The following is a 25,000-nucleotide window of genomic DNA, read 5'->3' as shown; positions in this document are numbered from 1 at the left end:
CCAAAACTCTGTCTCATTTTTATTGTACACAGCTTTGCTTATGTTCACAGGAAGGTACGTTATTTTAACTTGGCCTTTTGTCGTTTGAGAACTATTGAGGACACCATAATTTGGGATACGCCATAAAGAAACCTGTCTTTGTTATTCGTACAGATGTTTTAATTTTTTTACTAGCAATAACATGTATACGATAAAATAAATATTCTGCAATTTTGGGTTTCTGATTTGTGTTTGATTTGTAGAATTGCGCCGGAACAATGCTCTTTGTTTGCTGCTGATTGGAAATACACGTGTATTAGTATGTGCCAGTAACGTTCTTTATAAAGAGTTCAGAAAGGTAGAGGACTAGAGATTGGGAAAGTGGGTGGTTGGACGGTACTATTAGTAGGTTCTACTTTTTTTCCTTTCCTTTTGTTGTATGTGTCTGTTTGTCTTATCTTATCCTGCACTACATGACCATAAACGTGTTGATGTGATTCTCTTTATATTATAAAAAAAAATATGAAGATGGGCGACGGAGGCGCAGATGCGGGATCGGGGGCATTACACTAGAACGAAATATCCAAGCAATCGTACTTTTTTACCTAACCTCCATTGAGAAAGCAACTGGGATGGGAGAAAGGAATTAATGGTTGTTAGCTCTGAGGCCCCTCTAGAACATTTTTATATATCTTGTAACTTTTTACTTTGATATTTGTTCATAAACTCTTTACATGGTGACTATAGCTGGCCAGTGAATATACTTTTGTATTTTTTAGCATATTAAAAGTAGCAAACATTTTCAGAAAAGTCAACCAGCAAAAACTGTCCCGCCCCCATCTCTCTCTCCCTCCCTCTCTCTCTCTCTCTCTCTCTCTCTCTTTCTCTCTCTCTCTACCTTCTCTGTCTCCCTTTCTGTTGTTGATTGGAAAAGTGCACTCACTTAGAGAGCAATTTGAATTCTTGAATTTCATTGAAACAGGGACTGACGTAAAATGCAAAGTACCCACACAACAAACTGGAATTCTTAACAAAGACTTAATAGTTTAAAACTAATGCATCAGACGTTCAAATGCTGTAGTTCAGCTAAACTGTCTTAGAAAACCTGTCCACACGCCCACCCATTCCAGTTCAACATTAAAAAAATGACATTCTCCGAACCCGGCTCTCGTATCATTCCGCCATTGGTATGTCATTCCTCTTTAACACCTTACCATCGAAATTTGTCAGTCCCCTTGGGAGCGCCCCCAGAATGACTTGTTTGTGTCTAGCAGAGACTGGCTCGTCCTCAACCAAAAGCCCCATGGGTACCAAGTTCGTCTGGATGTCACGACTTTTTCAGCCAGAAGAGAGGATATTTCAGCTTTTGAAAACGCCCTTTGATATTTAAGTTGCGGGCTTCGGTTATCGTAAACCGTTCTTGACATGTGGGCTAAAGTTCCCCGGAAATGTTTAGCTCTTTTTCTGTAGTATGGATGGGCAATAATAAGCTACTATTTAGACTTTCTTTCTGGACATTGGGATGCAAACTGGCTCGCACTTGTAGCTCAAACTGTAACCAATGCTAAAGAATCGGGCTACGGTGTATTCGCAGTTCATTCTGCTCTCTTGCGATACTGCCAACTGTTCAGGATTTTAACGTTTCTATGTGTTCAGCTTATACAGAAAGGAATTAAAAGCTCACTGTTCACCAAGAGAGGAGTTTCGGCAAATGAGATTTCAAAATAAAACGAAAGTTAGCTCATAATTTATTCTTTAAACATATACAATATTTGTTAATGTTTAAATCTGGGGGAAACATTTATTCCTCCTCTCTTAGTTTCCGCACACCTCCAGCCCTTTCTTATTGTGCCCCATGTCTCTCACTCTCTCAATTTCTTTCAGCCCCTATTCCCTCTCCCTATCTCTCTCTCTCTCTCTCTCTCTCTCTCTCTCTGTGTGTCTCCCTGTCTCCCCCCCCCCCGTCCCTCTCTCTTTCTTAATTGTAAGGACACACGTTTACAATCCCTTTTTTGTTCCCGCTAGGACCAGGGAGGGCTGACCAACAGTACAACAGTGACGATAACAGTGATCAACGTCAACGACAATCCACCGACCTTCTGGCACCGCGGCTGTCGGGCAGACTGCGGCTCCATAGGGTACGAGGCGGTCGTGAGTCCAACACAGCTGGTAAATGTTTTATTTAAACATCGCTCACATCATAATATTAACAATATTATACACAATTATAGCACTCTCATACTTAACTTTAATTCCCTTGACACCCTGTGGTCCGTATTATAGTATCCCTGGGTTTTTTTGTCTTCTAAAATTGTCCGAGGTCGGATCACGTAATATCATTGTTATTTGTAAATCTGTACTTTCTAGGTCGTTAAAATTTATATTAAATGGATTTACTTTCAGACTTAAATGTACAATAAAAACGTTTTTGACTCAAGGGAATCGAATTGACATATATTGTATGCAAGCCCATGACAGCTTTCCTCACACCACGTACATTATTAAGTTATAAGCATTATCCTTCTTAAGGTTCAATAAGTTTAACTCAGAATAGTGTATTTTAACAGGGGCAAGTGACAGATTTGACTCCAGAACAAATTCATGCACAGGATCCTGATGATGACCCAGTTACATTTCGGATTGTTACAGGTACTGCAAAAAGACCCTTTGGTATGAATAGTATTACTAGACACATGTGTCCGTCTTTCTGTGTGAATGTTGTATGGAGTCCCAAAATAGGTATACTATACTAAACAAACTGTCTTAATTTGCTGTCTATGAAAACTTCTTGCTAATCTGTACTAGCATCGTACTTTTTTGTGTTATTGTTTATTGGTTTAATGTTTTATTTCTTTGGGATTTTTGTTTTTGTTGTTTATAGGGTGTGAGGAGGCGAAGGGGGATTCCCCTGTTATTTTCGAAGATACACGTAGTTTCCTTGGACCTTCAAGTAGAAATAGTTCTGATTATAGGAGACATATATTTTAAAACAACTCGTCAAAGAAATACTACAGTGTTGAAAAGTAATAAAACGTTTTTTTCAATTCTTGAACAGGTTCACCGATGGGCTTTGAACAGTATGTGTCCATTGACCCCATCAATGGAAGTGTTCATTTACTGAAGCCACTTGAAGACTCTGATTTCAGTGATATATTTTTTCTTCTCGAGGTAAGTAAATCTTTGCTCTCACAACTCTCAAGCAGACTGTTTACAACTCGTTCATACCCATGCATTCCGTAGTGATATAGTTTCCGTTTAAATAGGATGTAAAATTACATTCTCATCTACAAAACTTTAAATTGAATAATAAAAAGGATGGTTTTAAACCTAAACGAATTCAAATTGACTTTGGTCATTACTACAGCTATTCCTGTTTATACTGCTTAATAATGAAACGCCCTTCCCTAGATAAGAATGTTTACTGGCGTCCATGGTCAAGCGGTCATGTGCTTTGATGTCGCATGCAGACTACCTGGGGTCGATTCCTTTGTGGGGATACATTTTATCATGTATTCTTGGACATTGTATTCCTCTAAGCTCGGGTTGTCCCTCATAGGCAGGGTAAAATCAAGACTTAAAATTGATCTAAATTCAGTCTATGGGAGAATAAAACATCTGCTTTGAAACGTAAGGGTGTTTCGTGTACAAAACTGATGGACGACTTTCAAAAGGGCCTTTTTTTCCTTTGTTGAATTATCCATTTTTTTCAATTGAATTTGTGACTCTGGCATCACAAGAAAAATACCCTTATAGACAGTCCACTTAAACATTTCCTGATGTATGAACACATATATGTACTACAGTAAACTCTCTCCCCTGTTCAGCCACTGATCTTGGAGCATCACCAGGTCAAATGATATGATCTCTAGCACTATGATGCGCTTGCTAAAGTCATCAATACCAAAATTAACGTTCTTGCACTTGGATGTTGTATTGTGTTTTTAATGACCCTCCATTATATTATTGGAAAAGTATTTAACATTCAAAAATCCATATTTTTAAAGCACTTCGTTTTGCAGCAGTTACATTTATGCTAAACCAATACCACATCAAGTGTATACTTGTCTATTTTATTCACAGTTTGATGTATGCAAAAAGCTCATTAGACAATGCAATGACATGTTTACCATTATCAGTGTAATTTGGTTAAATTGATGTATGGCGTTCAATGAAAAATTCCTTAGGTGAGTGAGAGTTTTGAGGACAACAGGACCAGGTCAATGGACCCCATGCACACAGCCATCAGTACAGTGCACCTGGAGGTGGAAGGACGCCATCTCAGGAACGGTTCTACTGGCGCAGGAGGGGCGTCTCCAAATAGTGCAGGAGGTTCCAGCAGCCGGGAGGACACCCTCTTCATCTGCACGATCGTCTTGTCCGGCCTGCTCCTCATCTCTCTAACTTTACTCATTGTTCTGCTCTGTGCTCTTAAGAAACGCACCAAAAGCCATGGACCTTCTATCAGATCTTCTGGAGCAACTAGAGGAGAGTGGAGGCCGAGTTCTATGGGTGTTATTATGTACTCAGGTCCCAACAGTGCGCATGTCAACAACCGAGAGTCGAAAAAAGAGGATAGAAGAATTAACCATAACTACAGATCAGAAAATGAAAACAACGTTAGGAATTCTGATAACTTAGATGACGTATTTGTTACCGACATGCATTCATACTACGATATTCAGGGTATGATGTCCGGGACTCCAACACTTTCCGAGACTCATCGGTCTGAGATTATACCATTCCAAGATGCTGTCACACTCAGCAGAGACGGGTCTCAGAGAGCCTCGGCTCACCCGACACCACTTTCACACTCTAGGAGAGAAGGTAAGGCTGAGACAGTCTCCTCACCAGTAGATCAGGCACTTTCCAGACAAAACCACACTCAATCAAACACAGAGAACTCGAACCTCCAATCCCATTATCTAGCTCTGGATCTTCTGACAAGTGTCACACCCATGTCGAATGAGTCAAAAACAACAGCGACCTTGAACCCTCCGGCCGGGTACACGGACACTGGCAGCGTCAGTTCCATGAGGTCATTCCGGGATGTTGATGTCATCAGCGAGCTGGAGGAGATCGTGGCAGCACAAAGACGATCAGACAACGAGAAACCACTTTCTGAAGGTAAAGCAATTGGTGATGAAGGACATAACCAATCCGTGACGTCACAGAACTCGTACCATACAAGGACAGAACGTGGAAATTCGTCTGTGGAAGAAGATGTAACGTCCTTTATCAACGCAGCCTTTGAAAAAGAGAATGCTGTTGTGCCCCTCGACCAAGCCTCAGAAGAGAAGGTGACCTACTTTCCGTCATATGCAAACTTTCAGGGCAACCCGTTCCGAAGCAGCCGTCGTCTGCCCAGGCTGAACACGGCATCAACGAATCCTTTCAGAGAGTCAATTACTAGCAACGCCTCTTTACTGACAACACCTGATCTATCCCCAATTTACCCACTAGATCAGCACCCACAACATACACCTACAGTCGCAACTGAAACAATTACCGCCTATCTCTAAGAGACAAAAACAACCTTTGTTGTGAACAATTTACTGCATACACGGTTGATTCATCAACACATCTTTACAAGATTGAGTGTATCGCTTATTTTTGGGTTCAATAAAGATGAAAAACGAAAATGTTTATAGCGAGCAGCATGTGCGGGTATAGAGCAGTTAAACAAAAGCAGAACACAACTGTTCATTTGTATGTACTGTTCGTGTCTTACTCCCACACCGACATACTGGTATGATTAATAATACTAACCGTGGAGGGCGAGGTCGACTTTGATCCTGTTTATCTGTGCCAACCCAGACGGATGAGTGATATAATGGCCTTTTGAGGTAGATGACGGGGGTGTTTGATCAAATCAAATAACTTTTTTTTCATCTTTAAATCGAACCCATGTCTTTTGCCTATGCACCCACTAATTTTATCATAACACCTAAAGCGCCAGCATCTGCTCAAGACAGCACGAAAAAGTTGAAAGGAGAGAGTGTAGTCTTGTGTGCCTCCTGATTGAACACTCTCCCGACTTCATTATCACCCACGTTGCCTGCAATGTAGTTCATTTTTGCTATCTGCCCCTCCCACTCCCTTTCCCTCGCCGCTAAGATCTGAATGACGGTATTTTAGACCGAAGTTAAGTCTATTAACATAGTTAACACGGCCTTCCTTGCCAATTAAAAAGAATCTATTTCTAGTCGGGTGAATTGAAGAACAATTGAGAAAATGCATTTCCCTAAAGATACTAAAGTTACGGAGATATCCAGGGCAGAGCGTGAGATCAAATCCACGATCTTAAGATTGCGAGCCTGCCATCTTATCTCGAATACAAATGCTGTCAACCAACTTACCACGATTGCTATCACTGTTACAATTTTTATTAGCGATTTTTAATTTCCTTTTTTATATCAATGGATGATTCTTAAGCCTTCGAAGAAATGCATTTTGTTGTGACGGAAGGCATGCTCTATACATTATAAGCAGAAGGACTTGTAGTTTTACCCTTATTTATTTTCGCACAAGTCTTTTGTCGTTCACCCCTTGGTGCCCCCGCACCATGTGCTCATCATCTCTCTGTGATCTGTATACAATAAACATAATCACATTATTATTGTTCCTTACCTTAAGTGTGCGATCATGGTAAGCAGTGCAGGATGGAAGATGCTTAATGAAGCTATCCGACGAAAGAAAAAAAATGAGCACAGTAAATTGCACTTCACAAACTATGTGTTTTTTGTGGGAAAAGCTATGTACTTGACTCTCGTTTGTATTAATTTTTCGTCAGTCAGTTCTCGTCCGTCCAGCACAACACAACCGTACACATGTCGCAATTTTTTCATCTACTCTGTTCATTTGTAATCCTGGTTGTAACGCTGTCCAGTTTATTTTCGTTCATATGCATGTTTTAGGGTCACTATCCGAATCACCTGGTTGCTTTTGATTGTGTTGATGAATCCATTTATCCCAAACATTCTTACCGTAATCTGTTTTACTATGATTCATTATCATGAATATAACCTCCTTCTGGACAAACGAAAAAAGGAGAAACGATTTTTCTAAATACCATTGTTATTCCTTAGACTATAACTTTAAGATTCACACGAGGCCTTGAAAATAACATGTTTTTGAAAAAGCCAGGAATGTTGTCGTAGCTGCCACTGTCTTAAGAACCATGATAATTTCGAGTTACTATTGTTTGTAAATATTTTAGGCCGCTATCGATAAAATTCAGACAATTTATTGTACAAACTACTTAGACAATGCTCATTTAGGCAACTCGCACTGAGTGAGATACAGTACCCAAAAAGACACATGAAAATGCTTGTAAATCGAACTTATTCATGTCTTTTACTTGAAAGCCACAGAGCCTAATCATCAGAACACAGAGGCCCTAGCAATTATTTATAGATATCAAATGAGTTTAATTGTATACTCTTCGATCATTCGAAACTAAAGAAAATGCAATCTGTGATTTGTTTATGGTTTGTTTCACTTATTGTGGCTTATCACATCTTACTACTTGTAATGTCCATGCAAAATAGAATACTATAAAGTAGAAAAAGCAACTTTTTTGCTTATTCAGAGCATAATATACCTCCACATAACTACATTCGCCTGAAATCACGTCGATCATTAAGTCATCATGACCATTTTCATAATCTTTTAGCATTGATTTTTCACGTGTTTTGTTGTTCCTATATCTATGACTGAAATAATAATATGACACACTAGCACAGCTATTTGGAAAGAACAACATTTTCAAAGAAACGCACAGCCTGTGTTGAACGAATAGATTGCATAACGGCTGGCCATGAAACACTTAAATCGCCTACTGGTACAAACTAAAGATGGCCTAGCCGCACGGGTTATCTTCAAAATCATTAAGGCGTCTACGGCAACATTAACTAGAATCACACAGTCTCTAGCCAGTGTAAATATTAGAGCGTCACCAAGAACGGCAGCTAGCTCCCTGACAAGCAAGGAATGATTTTACTTTCTATGTAGAAGAAACGGCCATGTATTAAAAATTAAAGTACAACACAAAATGCAGATCTTACAGTCAGTTACCCCCTAGCAAGGTACGTAGAAGAAAACATAATAATAATAATATCCAAGGCTTTTAGCTAAAGACGCCACCCCAAGTTGGGATTTTTTGTTTGTCGGAGATAGATTACTACGATAGATCTGTGTGTATATAGCAGGCAGCATACCATGTGCTCATACACTCACTGTGATGTTTATACTGTATGTTTTCATCTCTAGTCCCTTCAGTTTGTTATGTTTTTCTTGTCCACCCCCCTGTTTGCATGGGGTAAATCGAACTGTGACGTACAATGGTGTGTGTCCAAGCTCCTTATACAAATTATTATGATGCTTGCCTCTCATATATTGATGTCTGTAATGAACCAAAAAAAACCCCGGGATGTTAGTGGTGCCTATGTTATCTGTTGTAGGCTCATCTGGAGTTTGAAAGCTTTGGGATTTCTTGGATGTTCTTTGAAAGTATCCTATCAGCTAATTTTTTTATGCTCGTATTATTTTGAAACCAATAAAACGTATTTCATAATAATATTACGCTCAGTATGTATACAATACGCATACTTGTTGCGTGATGTGCGGCTAAACGTTGCCAATGATTGTATATACACGTGGTTATTTTTTTCTTTAAAGCATGTTATGTTGTAGATATTATTTGATTTAATAAATTATATTGAAAGTGTGCGCATTTATGCCTTTCGATTCATTTTTTTAAAATTCGCTGATATGAGTGGGTGATAGCTATACCACAAACGCCGTTTTGTAATGCTTTACGAGCATGGAACATGGCGGAGAATAGGGAATGCCCACAATAAACAACGTAGATCTGTGGTAGACGAGTAATGTCTGTCAGAATGAAGCAGGGCAGAGACAGATTCTAGATATATACCTCAACAGAAAAAGAAGGAGATTCAAAGACACCATTCCTCACATAGAGATTGAACTCGTGTCAGGTCAGTGCTAGCCAAAGAGCTTACCATTTTCATCGCAGACGACAGGGAAGAAGGAAAAGTGTGAGATAGACAATTCGCGAAAAAAAAAAAAGAATACCACGCACATACAGGGTGATTGAAAAAACCCAACAAGCATATATAACTATTTTTGTAAATATTTTCCTCCACACCGAAGTTTTGTGTTTCAAATGTGTACAACATTTTTTGGAGTCAAAGGTAATTCATTTTTAGATAAATCGACATTTTCAGCTATGTTCCCATTTAGGTAGCATGACACACTAGTTTGCATTTGGCGTACCACTGAAAATCCAAACGATTGGGCCATATTGTAAGCTGCAGTAGTCTAACTGCCAACAGAAGTTTGCAGACAGTGTTCCTTTCCTTAAGTTTCCTCTAGAAACAAATCCATGCTGCAAGGTGTACTGTGTGTGTAGCTTTGAATACTCATGGTTGGGTGGATCCTTGTTTGACCACCTCTGAGCGTTACAAACGACGCGTTAAAATGTGTCGAGTCCAAAGAAGGACACTGATTCTTGGAATTCCAAAATTTTACAAATATTCTTTTAACCTCTTTTTTTAGTAAGAGTTTTACAGGACTTGCAGCAACTCCACGGTTATATTAGTGCCGAAGATTAGATGTGTTACAAGAGATAATCATACACAAAAATGAGGAGAGATAAAGACGAAAGATGTTTGAAAGGAGAGAAAGAGCAAACCACACCAGAGCACCCGCCAAACCATCTACTTTAAACCTCTGTAAGTCTGTAAGAGAAAAGAATTATTGCTTAAATGTTACAAGGATGGGAAGATTACATTTTAAAAAGAAAAGGAAGGGAAATACAAACGAATCATTTCATGACTCTCATTACAAGATCTTTTAAATAGGTGCGTTTAAGACTTTAGAGGTGATTTTTTAAAAGCCATTTCCTTTCTCGAAAACAAGTTTTTTCTTTATGAATTTTATTTGTTGGATGAATTATATCTGTTCCAAATTACAACGTTATCAGAGTACAAATTTTGTGCGAGATATTCCGAAAAGAGTTGTTAGTTGTTTAGTTGTGTTTTTTTAAATTACCCTGTACTTTGAAGTTCGTATTATTCAGGGTGATCCAAAAAACAAAACAACAAACAACAACAACAAAACAACAACTGTACAACTTGCTTTGTAAATATCTTCCTTCATACTGAAGTTTTGCTTTTCAGATTTTAACTTAACATTTGGAAGCCAAAAGGAATTTGTCTGATATCAATTTTAGAAAAGTCCATAAAATGCTTTTGCTCGTTATGGTACATTAAAAAACAGCCCATTTTCTACCTTGTCGCCATTTTCATAGCATGACGCTACAGTTCGCAGTAGGTCTACCTCTAAAAGTTGCAACAATCGCTCCAAATTGCAAGGTACAGCAGTCTAACAGCTCAACAGAAGTCTGCACAAATTATTTACTCCAAATTTCTTTTACCTGCTGAGATCATGGTTACTTTTAGTAAAGAGCTAAGAACGTTTTGTATTCAACATTACCTCTCCACAAACTCACCATCCTTGATATTTCGTAAGTTCTCTGCACGGCATGGAGAGAATGCTTTAGGTGCCCTCAAGACCTTTGGTGTCATGAATAAAGCAGTTCCGTCAGTTTGGATCTATAGTAAATCAGAATTTAATTGTTTTTCTTTAAAATGAACACTTCAGGTCGAACACGCACCACGCACAGCCCTTTAAACGTCACCAGGGTGCAGATTTCTGTAGTCGAGTCCCATGAGATGTCTGTCCATAGACGATCTGCAACTAGGACTTTCCTACACATCAATAGTCTGCATTCTCATGGCATATATCTTAATCTACGACAGTACCATTTCCATCTTCGCTAGGCCGAGTTGGCATGGATCAGAGCATGACAATATGTTCATAATTGGTCGCTTTTGAGCACAAGGGGGCTATCCCGAAAAATGCTGCTTTGAGAAAATCGAAAGTGAAGTTTTTGCCCCATGTTTAGTTTCTATAAAAGACAAGGAAGTTTTCTCTATAACCAAAGAAATAAACACACCAATGAAACCAAACTTCTTCTATAGGTAGGACAATGCCCCGTTTTTGGTGAAGGCCAAGATTTCTGGAAACCCCCGAAATCTGGGGTAGCCCGCATGTCCTTAAAAGCGACCAATTCCTCATTTGTCTTGAAAAGCGAGATCATTTCCTCGATAGCATTTAGTTAAGTGCAAAACTTTGTTGAGCTGTTGTTTACAACTCGTAGAAAAAATATCGGAAATATTCAACCAGGAAACATTTTAACTAGATAGCGTTTAAAAGCTTGGACACTGTTGTAATTTTTTGGTGTTTTTTCTCGAACAATCTAGAAACTAAGTAAGTAAACGTTTAAAAAGAAATCCGAACGTATTGCCCCCGGAAGCAACTCACTCACTAAGTCCGATCTCTGGGTTACACAACGAAAACACTGCTATATACATTGTAAATCAACATTAAAGGCGACAAACATTAAGAAATGTTGCAATACCAAGAAGTCAGTTCTGCTTTATTAGTGAGAATGAACACATTGACATGAGACAGAAAGGGATTTCTTGGGCTTCCGGATTATACTTAGACAAAAAAGTGAGGAAGTATCAGTGCCATAAATAAGTTACATGGAACTTAATATCACAAGCCTGGTTCGAAAACAGAAAGACAAATCGCCAATAACAAAGGAGGTTGTGGAGAAATGGTCAGAGCAATCCGATAAAGGCCAAAGCAAAACTGGGAAGGAAATATTTCCAAAGGTACCACGCACGACATGGAATTACAGTTTTAACACACAATGAAGCGTCACAGCTTAGGCTTATAATAAATAAGTTGCAGAGCAATGTAACGTGTTGCATAATATGGATTTATATTAGTTTATTGTTGCAGAGATTTATTGCTTCAGCCGGTCTATCAGTTATTATTATTAGTAGTAGTTGTACACACAGCGGGTTTCCTTTGCTTACACTTTTTAGTTAATATTTATTTTCTAATATAAAGGCAGATCATTTCTCTCTCTCCCCCCCCTCTCTCTCTCCTCTCTCTCTCTCTCTCTCTCTCTCTCTCTCTCTCTCTCTCTCTCTATATCCCTCTCTCTCTCTCTCTCTATCCATCTCTCTCTCTCTCTCTCTATCCCTCTCTCAATCTATCTCTCCCAATCTATCTATCTCAATCTATCTCTCTCTCCCTTTTTTTCTTTCTTTCTTTCTCTCGATATCTCTCACTCAAGTTTTGATCTATAATTTCTTTTTTTCTGACCCTTCTTCGGCCCAACGACAAGGTCTTAAAGCATCTGTATCATATATCCTAGTTATCCCAGTGATAGAGTTGTTAGTTCATACAGATTTAGACAGAGATGCAAGCCACATCAGTACGACAGTTTCTAATGGGTTATCACCTTTGGTCTGTTATTAAGCAAGACGCTTCAACTGTAATTCAGAACAGAGCGTGGACTGCAAACAAAAGCAATCTATACTTAAACCTTGTTTGTCTTTCTAAACATATTTTTTTTCAGAATTTTACTCCTTTGAGAATTAATAGGTTCTACTTCAATTGTGAGAGAAAGATAGAAAAGAAAGTAAGATAGCGAACCTATCGTCACAGGTAGTACAGGTAATGTCAAAGGGACAGAAAGATAACGAGAGCTGAAGTGTGAAAAAGAAGGCAGAAAAAAAGAACATAAAAAAGAGGCATACAAATTGACGGAGACGAACAGAGAGAGAGAGAGGGAGAGAGAGAGGGGGGGGGAGAAAGAGAGAGAGAGAGAGAGAGAGAGAGAGAGAGAGAGAGAGAGAGAGAAAGAGAGAGAGAGAGTATAGTTTGCAGGTGAAACAAATAACGTTAGTTGAAACTGAAACGAACTGGTTACACAAATCCCTCTGCTGACGCAGATATCAACTACTGAATTGACAGCATGGATCAATGATTCAAACAGAAAAATAAATATGTTAAAAGTCATGAAAACATTCCGATGACATTACATGCATTTTATTGTACCTACCAGTAGCAAAGCAAAGACGAAAAGTCACATAATTGTATAATTCTTCAACAGTTATGAACATAATATGCAAGGACAAGAATCAAATCGGTTTAAGTAAGTCAAACAGGACCAAGTGTTTTTTCATGTTGGTCTTTGTTCCGTTGAAAAGCGGCTTAAGAAACGAGTTCATTAACATGAACAAACATTAATAAAGTCTGGTTTATTTCCTCTCAATTTTGCTGATCAACGCAAATCCTGTTACAAATTTGTAATGAAGTAGATACTATTTGTATAGCTGTATGACTCCAACTACATGTAAAACTCTCCGTGATTTATTTAGAACTGACGCCATCTAAGCGCCTTGAAGCACACGTCAATATTATCCTGCGTTCTGTACGTTGAGAACTTACACAGATTGTTAACATGATTATGGTAATAATTGCACGTTAGCCTACCCTTTTCGAGTGGGACAATTAATTGTAAAATGTCTCGCGCTGTTATCGACTCAATTTAAATAATTGGGAGGAAGGGCTGAGGGGCGTACGGCAGTACTACAGACAGAGATACTAGACAACATTTTTATGTTGAAAACCAACATTGCGTCTTCCGCCTGTATGGTAAAGAGACTGATCGTACACCACAGACATTCATGGAGAGGTGATTACAAAATAAAGTCACCACTTGGAAAAAATAAGCCCTGTGTTGGAAAACCACCAATTGGAACCATGATCTTATGATTTCGCGCCTGACGCCAAAACATGCACATGAGGAATCAGAAAAGTCAGGTGTCGAAGAAATGGACAAAAGCAAAAATAGTGACACACTGCGCAGTTTGTATAAAACAAATACAAAATTTATAGTTTATTGGAAGAATTCACCACCGTTCAAAACAACAACTCTCCGTCTCCCCCCGAGGGATCCATATCTTTTCACGATGTAGCTCCTGAATTTTTCAAAGAAGAAAAAAAATTAAAAGAACTTTCTGTTGATTAATCAGTGACATTTCAGGTACTAATATTACTTTCTTATGCGCACAGACATACTCAGTTTCAACAATATTAGTCATTGTTATTTGTTTCGCGGCAATTTCGACACAATAGTGACACTTTCTTGTGGCTAGGGATTTCTACTTTAATGCACGTCAGGGGCAATGTGGATTGAAACTGTATTAGAGACTCGAAAAAACATATCTACACCCCTTCCCCTACGACAGAAATCAATTTCGTTTGTAATGTATTATACAAACAATTTAACCGTTGCACTAAAGATGAGGAGTTGCCATAAAGCAAAACAAAAAAAATAAAAATAAATAAAGACACTACTTTCATTAAAATCCTCGTAATTCTTACAACATTTTACTATTGTGTTCATGAGCTACTTTGAATCTAATGGAAATGGATTTTTGCTGATGAATACTTGGTGTTGCTACTAAACAGACATATTTGAGAGTGAAGGTAGCTGCTTCGCAACGGAATACACCAGCATACAAAAATATGTACAAAACAATCAAAAATAAATCACTATTAGATGCATTCGTAGCAAAGTAAGTAATTGGTAGCGCTATTTACAGCTCGCTTCACAGCATTTGGGAAAACGTGACCTCTAGCAGGGATTATAAACTGATAAAAGATTTTGGATAATGTAAGAAAACAAAATTTAATCTGAAATAGTTCTTCAAATACGTGGTAGTTACGAAATGAATGTGCCGGGTAATTGCGTGACTCAGAGACTATAAAACTAGAGAAATTTCTTTTTGTTTTTACTATGAGTTGTAGCATATAAAATGCCCAAAACGAGGAAAGAAGAATGACCATTTCAATACAATTTTAGTAAAATCTATATACACTGACAACATATTAAAATAAAAGATGTTATTCATGACGATGATGATGATGATGGTGATGATGGTGATGATGATGATGATGATGATGATGATGATGATGATGATGATGATGATGATGATGATGATAATGATGATGATGATGATGATAATGATGATGATGATAATGATGATGATGATGATGATGATGATGATGATGATGATGATGGACAGGTCATACTAGTAGTTTCTCTTATTTGCACACTTCACATTTCAAAATAAGTACTTTTGTTATTGGCTCCTGAAAGTCTCTAAAAGTGAGACAAAACATTGAGCAAGTGTCATCCCTACTTCATGTTATTGTATAAAAAGTATTTTATTTAAGACTTACAACTTACATATTATGTAAATTTTTTTTACAAGAAATGGTAATGAAATCGACGGTGATAATGCAGTGAATGACAACGGTGATAATTATTGTGAACATGGAATTTATGCAGCTGAAGAACAGAGGTAGATGTTAAAATTTTGAGCTTTCACAACAAAATAAGTAATTTAAACTTGAAAAATTAAGCGTGGACCGGAAGAAAATTTGTTTAAAAAAAACACGAAAATAAACCCCCCTCGTCACACAGAGTAAACATCATGTATTTGTATAATTCGAACACAAACCCACTGGGAGGGTGTATCCAAAAAATCTGTACTCTACAATATAAACAAATAATATCAATATCGACTTTTTCAGTTAGGTAAAGCAGCAGTTGTCTCCCCCCCCCCTTCCTCCGTCATACGTCTTTTACTTTTGAAAATCAGACCATTGACATTAGATAAAAACAAAGAATCTGTATAGTTTAATTCAGAAATAGGGATATGCACAATATTTGTTTTTTCTCACTTTCATGGAGTAGTAGTTGGTCTTCCAGTCATGAAGGGATGTTGGTAAGGTAGAGATTTCAGTTTCTTTGTTGTTGTTTTTTTGGGGAAAATATGTAATCGGTTATGTAAGTATTGAGCGGTTCTAAAATTGAAGTGAAAACAAGGATGCCTGGACAATATTTCGATAAACCACAGATGATTTAGAATGCGTACAAGTTGATATAAACTTAGCGTCGCCTGTTTCAAGAAATTACATACTTTAGGATTTAAGGTTTATATCTGACAGAACAAAGTTTTAAAGAATGACGACAGTACACTAGTGCACCGTTTTTAGTTGTGTCAGAAAGGTAGATAAGTTGGTATGCCTTTGAATTCATCTCAACTGCAAACTGACACTTTTTTTTCGGAAAGTCAGAATCATGGATAAATTGCCAAATGTAGAATAGGGTTTTTTTTAAAGTCGAAGGTTACGGCTATGAGAGTTCGGCCTACAAACTATTTTTAACGAAAATGAGCGAGTAAAATGTTCCCGTCTCTATCGACGCAACTTAAAACATTAAGGGGTCTGTTGCTTTGACCTATCTGTAAGAGCCAATCTAAGTTGTATGGGATCTATCGCAGTAGAGAATTGAAGATGCAGACTAACACAATGTTCTCACATAGTAATCCAACAATTGTCTTTTGCGTGCACGGCAAAATATAGTTCAGCCCCATCTCGGGTCGGATACCGGTGACTGTAGGGAATCTGAGGCAGGGAATGTACCGGTACTATATCATGGTGTCATCAGAAAATGTCACAGCGTACACCTGTTTGCTGGGTGAGGCTGGAGCATCGTCTGAGAATCCCCTATTCGTGTACTCACGGGGGCTCTCTGGCCCCTCCACGGGGACTGAAGTTAATATCGGATATATTTTGTTCCTTTTCAGACCACTGTTGTTACTCATGATATTGTTGTTGCTATTTCCAGTACTGCTACTGCTATTGTTGCCGCCACTGCAGCTGCTGTTGTTGAGGTTGTTGTAGTTGTTGTTGTTGTTGCTGATGAGGGTAGCGCTGGTGCTGTCCGTTGAGCCACCGCTAGAATGCGATAGAGCGGAACCGGTGGTTCGTGGCGGTGGCGGCGACAACAGACCAGGTGTGCTTGGGTGACTGCTCTCGTCAAGCCGGAATTGTTCAACGAGCGGCAGATACATAGATTTCTCATTGTTCTTTGAAGGGGGCTCTTGGTATTCAAACTCGGGGCTGAGGTTGTGGAGCGAAGCGTTAGAGGCGGTATCCGAATTCAGGGGAGACATTCTGAAACAGCGAATATCTGTGGATTCCGAGCTGAAGTTGTCATATTGTGGAACCGAAAAGCAAGTTGGGGACGTTTTGTACCCGTCTCTGTGCCGTAGGGCAGGGGAGTGGGTGGAGAATCTGCGTTCTTCCACCTTGGGTGTACTGCTCGGGGTAGTCATATTTTTACTTTTATGTTTCTTCTTACCTGGCAAACTCCGCACAAACGCCTTACAGTTTGCAGTGAACACATTCTCGGATTTCGTTCTGGGTTTAGCGTCACGATTCAGGGCTAGGTTAGGCCGGAAGTCGGCATGTTTTTCCACCCACTGCCCGGTTTTAACATCTTGATAGCCGCTGAGGTCACGACCCCCGAGCCCTGCATCGTTGAGAAACTTAGGAGTTCGAGCAGAACCGCTCAAGGAAGTTTGTGAACCGCCAGGATCGTTCATCATCCATTGCGTCACGGAAACAGTTACACCTGGCGTGTCTGACGTCATACTCGGCGAAGCCTGAGCCGCACCGGGTGGGGTTGATACGGCAGACGGTTTGCCATTCTGAACAGCGCTGTCCACAACCGGCTCATGATGGGCCGAGTCGCTTATCTGCACGCTACAGCACGCAGTTTTAATGTTTACGTTGCTTGTTCCTATGTCAGCATCCATTGACATGCTGCAAGCGGAATTCCTTGATCTGGCACGCGCGTACTCTCTGTAAAATCTCGCGCTGTGTGTTCTCTGTGGCGTGGCAGGCAAGAGTATGTTACTGCCTGCCAATTCATCTCTCTGGTTGTGAAGCAGGTTGCATGAAGAGCGCAGACAGGGGATGAGAGCGGAGTTGTGGTCTACGATGTCTTTGGGTGACTTGTGATAGCCTCCAGTGTTGGTGATCTCAGTGAGGACGTCTGTCTGTACGCCGCTGTCGTCGGAATGACGGGCGCGTTTTTCTCGGACCTGGACGTCTTCTTTGAGCAACCAGTATGTCAGTACGTCCCCTTTACCCTGCAAGGACCAACGACAACTTAGATTAGTCTGCGCTAAAGAGAAACACAAAATCGACTCAATTTTGTTCACTAATTATCTAGAAAGGAGAAAAATAGAGATACTGAGGGAGAGTAAAGATGTAGGGTCTTCCTGTGTTACCTTTCAACAAATCACTCCAATAAACTATAAGCGTAACTTGTCTCTGTTTTCCTTGTATAGAAATCTAACTTTCTGCGAAGCATAGCACATACCGTCTTTGTTGGCGGCGAAAGATGGGGCAATTCTGCTTTTCTTAAATTAATGTGCTTTGTATCACCCAGGAAACAGACACTATTCATCGGATCAGTAAGAAAATCAAATAATTAATTTTTAAATATGTTTTAATGAATTTAACACCGTGCCAAGCACAAATACATCATGTTGAGTTGGGTGTGTGTAATGAAGTAGCTGGAGTAAATATGAAATAAAAAAATGAACGATATCATAGGTTATAAATTAACTCAAATACAACATACTATTAATTACAAAGATAAACCTTTAGGGGCTAACCTCTGCTAAAAGAAGGGGTATACTAACTGTTTACGGGTTTATTCAGTGTCAGTAAAATATTAGTACTACATTCGAAGAGGGTGGGTCTAAAATGAATGAGTGTAACATTTATAGTATGAAACATGAGCTCAATTACAGGGGAATCATGGTACCTTTAGTGCGACTGGCTCAGTTAGAACAATTCGTTTATAGCAAATAAGTAGACAAAACAGAAAGCCACAATGACAAAAAATATACGCACGCACGCACATCCCCCCCCCCCCCCCCACACACACTCACACACTCACACTCAGACACACACATACACACATGCACGCGCGCGCACACACACACACACACACACACACACAGATAGAGGGAGGGAGAGATAGAGAGAGGGAGAGATAGAGAGAGAGAGAGAGAGAGAGAAAGAGAGAGAGAAAGAGAGAGAGAGAGAGATAGAGAGAGAGAGAGATAGAGACGGGAGTAAGCAAGAGAGAGAAAGATAGAGACTGAGGGTCATGAAAGAAATAGAGAGAAAGAGAGAAATAGAGGAGAAGGAGTGGGAGAGGGAGAGAAGTGAAGAAAGAGCGAGAGAGAGAGAGACATATATATATATATATATATATATATATATATATATATATATATATATATATATATATATATACAGAGAGATAGATAGATAGATAGATAGATAGAGAGAGAGAGAGAGAGAGAGAGAGAGAGAGAGAGAGAGAGAGAGAGAGAGAGAGAGAGAGAGATAAGTGAAAATTGAACTGACTTGACTTAAATTTTAAAGAACTGCAAACAGACGTTTAACTACAAACTGGGCCTGTTCACCCTGCCCCTCTTCCATTCCCCTTACCTTCATGTGAACATGTCCACGTTTCTCCACTGTGTAGCCGCCCAGCTCATCCAAGAGAACCTTACAATTCCCACTAACGTGGATCTTGAGGGCTGCGAAGGCCAAAGAAACAACTTTTAATGTATGTCAACCGACATAATCATTTAAAAAGCACTGTAGTTCATGATTTTATCCTGTCTGAAATTTGATCTGCAAAGGTTTAAACAAAAGCTCGTAATCAAGCAGCAGATTTTTCTGAAATTATACTATTTTAATCGTAATATCTCAATGTTTGTGCTCACTTATTCATTCAACATTCTCATTCTGCACACGTCGTTTGACCCGTTTTGCTGTGGTAGCTTTTCTTTGTTTATGTCTCTCTGTTTGCTTCAGTTTGCTAGTTCCATTCTGCTTGCTTTGTCCAGTTTGCTTCATTTAAATACTTTCTCCTGGTTATTATATTAAAGCACTTCTTGTTTAGAAACGCTTGCGTATAGATGGTTGTTTTGCTTACCTTCTCCGTTGGACTCCATTCTAGAGGCAGTGTTGACGGTGTCTCCGAAAAGGCAGTATCTGGGCATCGTCTGACCTACCACCCCAGCCACACAAGAGCCTATGGAACAGAAAAAAACCCATCAAGAACGTCCGAAGAATGCGTTTCAATATTATTCTAAGAGTTTAACGCCACTTAAAATACAACAACGGGAAAACGTCTTGTCAGACGGGACCTGCGATTTAACTCTCATCCCCCGAAAGACTTTTCCAGGTGGAATAATAATTGTGCTCATGAAAATTCCATAAACCAATTAAATACAAGGAATCGAACCAGCGGCAGCCACCTTGAAGTCTGACACCACACCAAATCAACAAAGTGGGCGAGCTACAACAGTTCAATTTTCGAGCACTAAATTGTGTACCACTTTTAAATAAAGAGACAGATATAGGGAGAAAAGGCCAAGACAAATTCATTTTCCTGCTTAAAATTTCGTTGAAAGTCCAATAGAATTTATAGTGCATTCATTATTGATGAGGTTTCTGTCGTTTTTGGTAAACGTGTAAATGTTCACGTTGCTGCATTTTCGCGGTTTTTGTAAAGGTATAAGGAACCTCTAAACACCAAGCAGATTTATTTTGTATGACGGGGCACTTTGTCCTTCTTGAGAATATTGGACAAAGTGGAAATGTGCCAAGAAGAATGAAAAAAGTCATTCAGGCTCAAATTGCACTCAAAGCTGAAAATCATGTCTAGCAGATAGCGTGCCTAAATTATCACTCCATACCAGAAGGAGAACAAACATGAGCAAAGGGAGACAGCCCCACACCTGGAGCTCCAAGTGTCCCTGACTGAAAGTGTGACTGGGACGAAACACAAGAGACAAAATTCCATCTATAAAGAAAACATTTCGACTCGATCCTACAGAGCCGTGCGGCGTATGCTTACCACTATGGATCCCAATCCTAAGTTTGAGAATATCGTCAGGTCTGTGGCGGATCTTGAACTGTTTGATAGCTGTGAGAAGACTGAGGGACATGGAGGCGATTTCGCCGGCGTGCCTGTTGCCGTTCGTCTTGGGCAGTCCGCTGACCACCATGTAGGCGTCCCCAATAGTTTCCACCTTGTACACGTCATAGTCTTTGATGATGTGATCAAAAAGTGTGTACAAGTCATTCAGCATATCCACGATCTGGAATATGATACGAAACGATGCATACAACAAGGTGATACAAAACAAAAGAATACACAATGAGATATAATAATTATAATAGTTCCCCCGTCAATGTCTGACAATGACCAGTGCAGAAAAAAAATCAAACAGAAAGACGTAAGGGTTAAGAGGACTTGCAGGTTCTGCTATCACCAATGTGACTGACTGGCAGAGAATTTGTGATCGTTGATTACTTTATTTTACTTTTATAGCGAGTAAGATTTACAGACTCACTTCTCCCTTGGACGTTAAAGGTCATGATCAGTTCATTCTGGATGAACTATTTCTTCTTCTTCTTCTTCTTCTTCTTCTTCTTCTTCTTCTTCTTGTTCTTCTTCTTCTTCTTCTTCTTCTTCTTCTTCTTCTTCTTCTTCTTCTTCTTTTTCTAAGAGCTCTTCCCTTTGGAAAGAATTACATTGCTTCTTGTCAGGAGTTACACTTCATTCTAAACATGACACGTTTCCGCTTTTAAGAAATATCCATATGTAGTACCTGTAGAGGCGAGCTCTGGGACGACATGGCAGTAAAGCCACATATGTCACTGAAGTAGATGGTGACGGAATCAAAGGCCTCTGGGATCACAGGCTGGCCTCTCACAAGCTGAGCTGCCACACTCCTGAAATCGAAAGAAATAGATATATACAGTGGCTGCGGGTGGACCAAGATTTGGGTGGGGCTTAGATTTCTTCCACTTCTTTACCACCAAAAAGCAAGCAATAAGAACAAAATGTGATTATTTTTCTATACTCACGGCGAGATACGGCATTTTGAGAACCATTCAAACGAGAAGAGTCACCTTTGTCTTCCATCTCTTTGTTCTTAGTTAAATTTAAGCTCTTCTGGATGGCGGGGACGAAGCCGTTTCACCTCCAAATTTCTCTAATTAGTTTTTATCTGAAGAAAAAGTTGCCTCAAAAGTGGTTTGATGTAATTAACAACTGTTAAATCTCAGCGGCTCAAACACACAGCTCTCCAAACACATACCGTCAATGAGGTGGATTGGGTCGTGTTGTTGCTGAAAATAGAACGCGCCTAACAAAGGCCCAATGGGCGCATAGGTATCTGTGTCACTGGGGGAAAGTGTGTCGTAAACTTTCACCCCATTGTCAGGGCTGGGAGAGCGTGAGCCCCCTGTGCAGTGTTATTTTTAAAACATCTTCTACCTTTTTACAAGAAGAGTTTCATTAAAGACGGGCGTGGGAACCAGCTTGTTCTTTATGAGCCCTAACGACATTTGATTGGCTGTTAGGTTACTATTGTTGCAAGCGGTGACAACAATGATTGGACAAACGGGAAAGCCGCCAAGCTGATAACTGTGTGTTCATTGCGCGCGATCATAAAGGTTTCAACTGCTTATTTCGTTATTTTAGAAACGTTCATTAACTAAGGGATAAAGTTGGGGTGGGGACGGGGTGGGGGTGAGGGGCTCAAGCTCGTAAGCCCTTCACTACCCACCGCCACTGAATATATACGTTTCGGGTATGTTGTCAACACTGGACTGCACTTTGATTTTAAAAATACACACACTCATACACAAACAAAATGTAAATAAAACACGAAAGATCGCTCTCTCTCTCTCTCTCTCTCTCTCTCTCTCTCTCTCTCTCTCTCTCTCTCTCTCTCTCTCTCTCTTACTCTATCTATCTCTCTCTCTCTCTCGAGCGCGTACACAATCTCTCTCTTCGTCCCTCTCTGTCTCTCGTCCTCCCTCCCTCCCTCCCTCCCTCACTCCATCTCTCTCTCTCTCTCTCTCTCTCTCTTTCTCTCTCTTTCTCACACACACACACACACACATAAACGTACACACACATACACATACACAAACAAATTCACACACATGCGCTCTGTTAAAAAACAAATAAAGATGAATCTCAAATATTGGAATAATTTTTTACTCGAATTTGATTCGACGGATCTGATTATCCTTTCAGAAGCATCTTTTAGTAGATTAGAAAACAGAATAAGACGTCAAACAGCTATATTTTAAAAAACTCCATAATGACAAAAAGTGATTGAAAAAATGGTCTGCAAAATTTAGGAAAGAGGGAAAGGAGAACAGAAAAACGATGGAAGGAGAGCAATTGGTTAAAAGTTAACATTTGAAAAAAAGATTTTATAAAACAACAAAAACAGTTAGAAATCGGGGTTATGTTTAAGACAAAAGGAACGTCTGCAGATCTATGCAGACCCATACTACATCCAACCTGTTCTCGGGTCAGGAAATAAAAAGAGTGTACTAACTTTCTGAGAGGGAGTGCAATTCCCGATTTGTGGGGGTGGAAAAACGATAACACCATGATCTCGATGAAACAGACATTGTAGCTATTGTCAGCACATACTCTTGTCTCTGTCCAGATGTCTTAGGCGGTAAACGCTTTTCAGGTTAGAAAAAATAGAGATGAACCGAAATACACACAGGGTGTACACATCCTCAGATTGTGCGCATGCAAGAGGGTATCCGATACCTTCTCCCCCCAGCCCCCCCCCCTCAAAAAAAAGAAAAAAAGGAGAAAAAGTTCAAAAAAGAAAAAACTCATAAGCTCAAACAAACCTAACATAAACAAACCACAAACCACTAAACAACAGAATAAAAGCCCCCAAAGCATTACGTGGGTAGCATCCTGTGGAGCAATGTCTCTGTTTTCTTTTTCTCCTCGTGTAGCTCCACCGTTCGCTCGGCCACCACAGACTCCAAGTTGTTGGCGTACTTCTCCATGAGCAGCATCATGTTGTCGAAGATGTTGGAGCGCCTGGGAAAACATGGGCCCCAACAATAATGAAAGTGCTTCACATTCAGAAGAGTGATAACTGCAAAGGGATCTAAAAGCTGGTTAAAAAGGATTGGAATCTGTTTCAGTGGAACCATTTTTATGATTCAACGACACGAACTAATCTAGGAAGTGACTTTTACGCCGAAATTGACTCCTCGTGTATATGGTAAGTGGAGTACATCGTGTCTGGAACACAGCCGTAATAAAATCCCATCTCCCAACTCTCCCTTTACTTTAATTGAAAAGCAAATATAACATAAGCTAGAGAATAATTAAACAACAGAAAAATAGTAGGCCCTGACGCTCATTCGAAATCTTTAACACGCTTTATGTCTATGCACGTAAGTGACTACATGAGTAGGACAAAATTATTTGTATTTTACAATATGTACCTGTCTGTACGTATAATCTATACTTTCTTGGACATCGTAGAGACACGATTTTTCAGAAAAGCATGAGCTGATTTTTCCAGTGCACAAATAACACACAACACCCACCACACACCTGTATTGCGCAGTTATAGAAAACTATTCTCCCCAGTATTCACATGACAAAAACTACGTTGTCCGCCTCGCAAGTGAATTACATGAGTTCTATTCTTGTGTGGGTGTGATATCTTATTTGTTAACTCGGTCTTTTGGTTTGGAAGCATTCAACGAAGTCCCAGTACACAGTGGCAGACATCATGTAAGCAACCAGCTTCCCTAATTATATGGATTAAGTCATCATAAGCATAAAACATTTATATTAACCTGGAATACCTCGAGATGTCACCATTGACTAAGAGGTTGACATGCAATTACCTAGAATTGTTTACAGTTACCAGCAGCTCTCGTGCACTTTGTGATAGTTTGCCTAGTCCATACTTTGGTAATTGAATACTTAGATTTACAGTTATCAGAACAGTACTCACATTCCTTTCTGCATGGGTCTGAGAGCCTTCCTACAAGTCTTGAAGTCGGGTCTCAACTCCGGGTCCTCGTCCAGACAGAGTTTGAGGGTATCCAGGATGTACAGCTCGCAGTTGAGCTGAGACACGCTGGGCCGGAAAGGAACACCACCAGGTGACGGGCCTTCTTTCACACGCTCCACGATTTCTGCACAACAAATTAATAAAACATGTATGTCCACCTCTCTAGATCTATATAGTATTCGTCTACATAATATAATATTACATTATATACACATCTTCTAAAAATATATTTAATTGTTTCAATTTCAGTTCAAAAGTGT

The 25,000-nt window shown here is 39.5% G+C and overlaps 2 protein-coding genes across 2 annotated transcripts in view; one reads left to right on the top strand and one right to left on the bottom strand.

Annotated features, from left to right (window-relative positions):
- Positions 1–8,706, top strand: part of LOC106012320 — a 15,195-nt gene extending 6,489 nt beyond the window's left edge. Inside the window, exons 6-9 of the mRNA XM_013084922.2 lie at positions 2,005–2,148; positions 2,547–2,628; positions 3,035–3,147; positions 4,164–8,706. Coding sequence (XP_012940376.2) covers positions 2,005–2,148; positions 2,547–2,628; positions 3,035–3,147; positions 4,164–5,498 — 1,674 coding nt within the window. The 3' untranslated portion in view covers positions 5,499–8,706. The remainder of the gene's footprint in view (positions 1–2,004; positions 2,149–2,546; positions 2,629–3,034; positions 3,148–4,163) is intronic.
- A 6,484-nt stretch (positions 8,707–15,190) lies between these two features.
- LOC106012316 (guanylate cyclase 32E) overlaps positions 15,191–25,000 on the bottom strand; it is a gene marked incomplete in the record, with an annotated part of 115,447 nt that continues 105,637 nt past the window's right edge. The window contains 7 exon segments of the mRNA XM_035970857.1: positions 15,191–17,933; positions 19,312–19,403; positions 19,805–19,903; positions 20,732–20,975; positions 21,489–21,612; positions 23,606–23,746; positions 24,681–24,864. Coding sequence (XP_035826750.1) covers positions 16,425–17,933; positions 19,312–19,403; positions 19,805–19,903; positions 20,732–20,975; positions 21,489–21,612; positions 23,606–23,746; positions 24,681–24,864 — 2,393 coding nt within the window.

Source organism: Aplysia californica, unplaced genomic scaffold, assembly GCF_000002075.1.
Source record: "Aplysia californica isolate F4 #8 unplaced genomic scaffold, AplCal3.0 scaffold00014, whole genome shotgun sequence".
In the NCBI taxonomy this organism is placed as follows: Eukaryota; Metazoa; Mollusca; class Gastropoda; order Aplysiida; family Aplysiidae; genus Aplysia; species Aplysia californica.
This window is presented reverse-complemented; position numbering and strand designations above follow the sequence as displayed.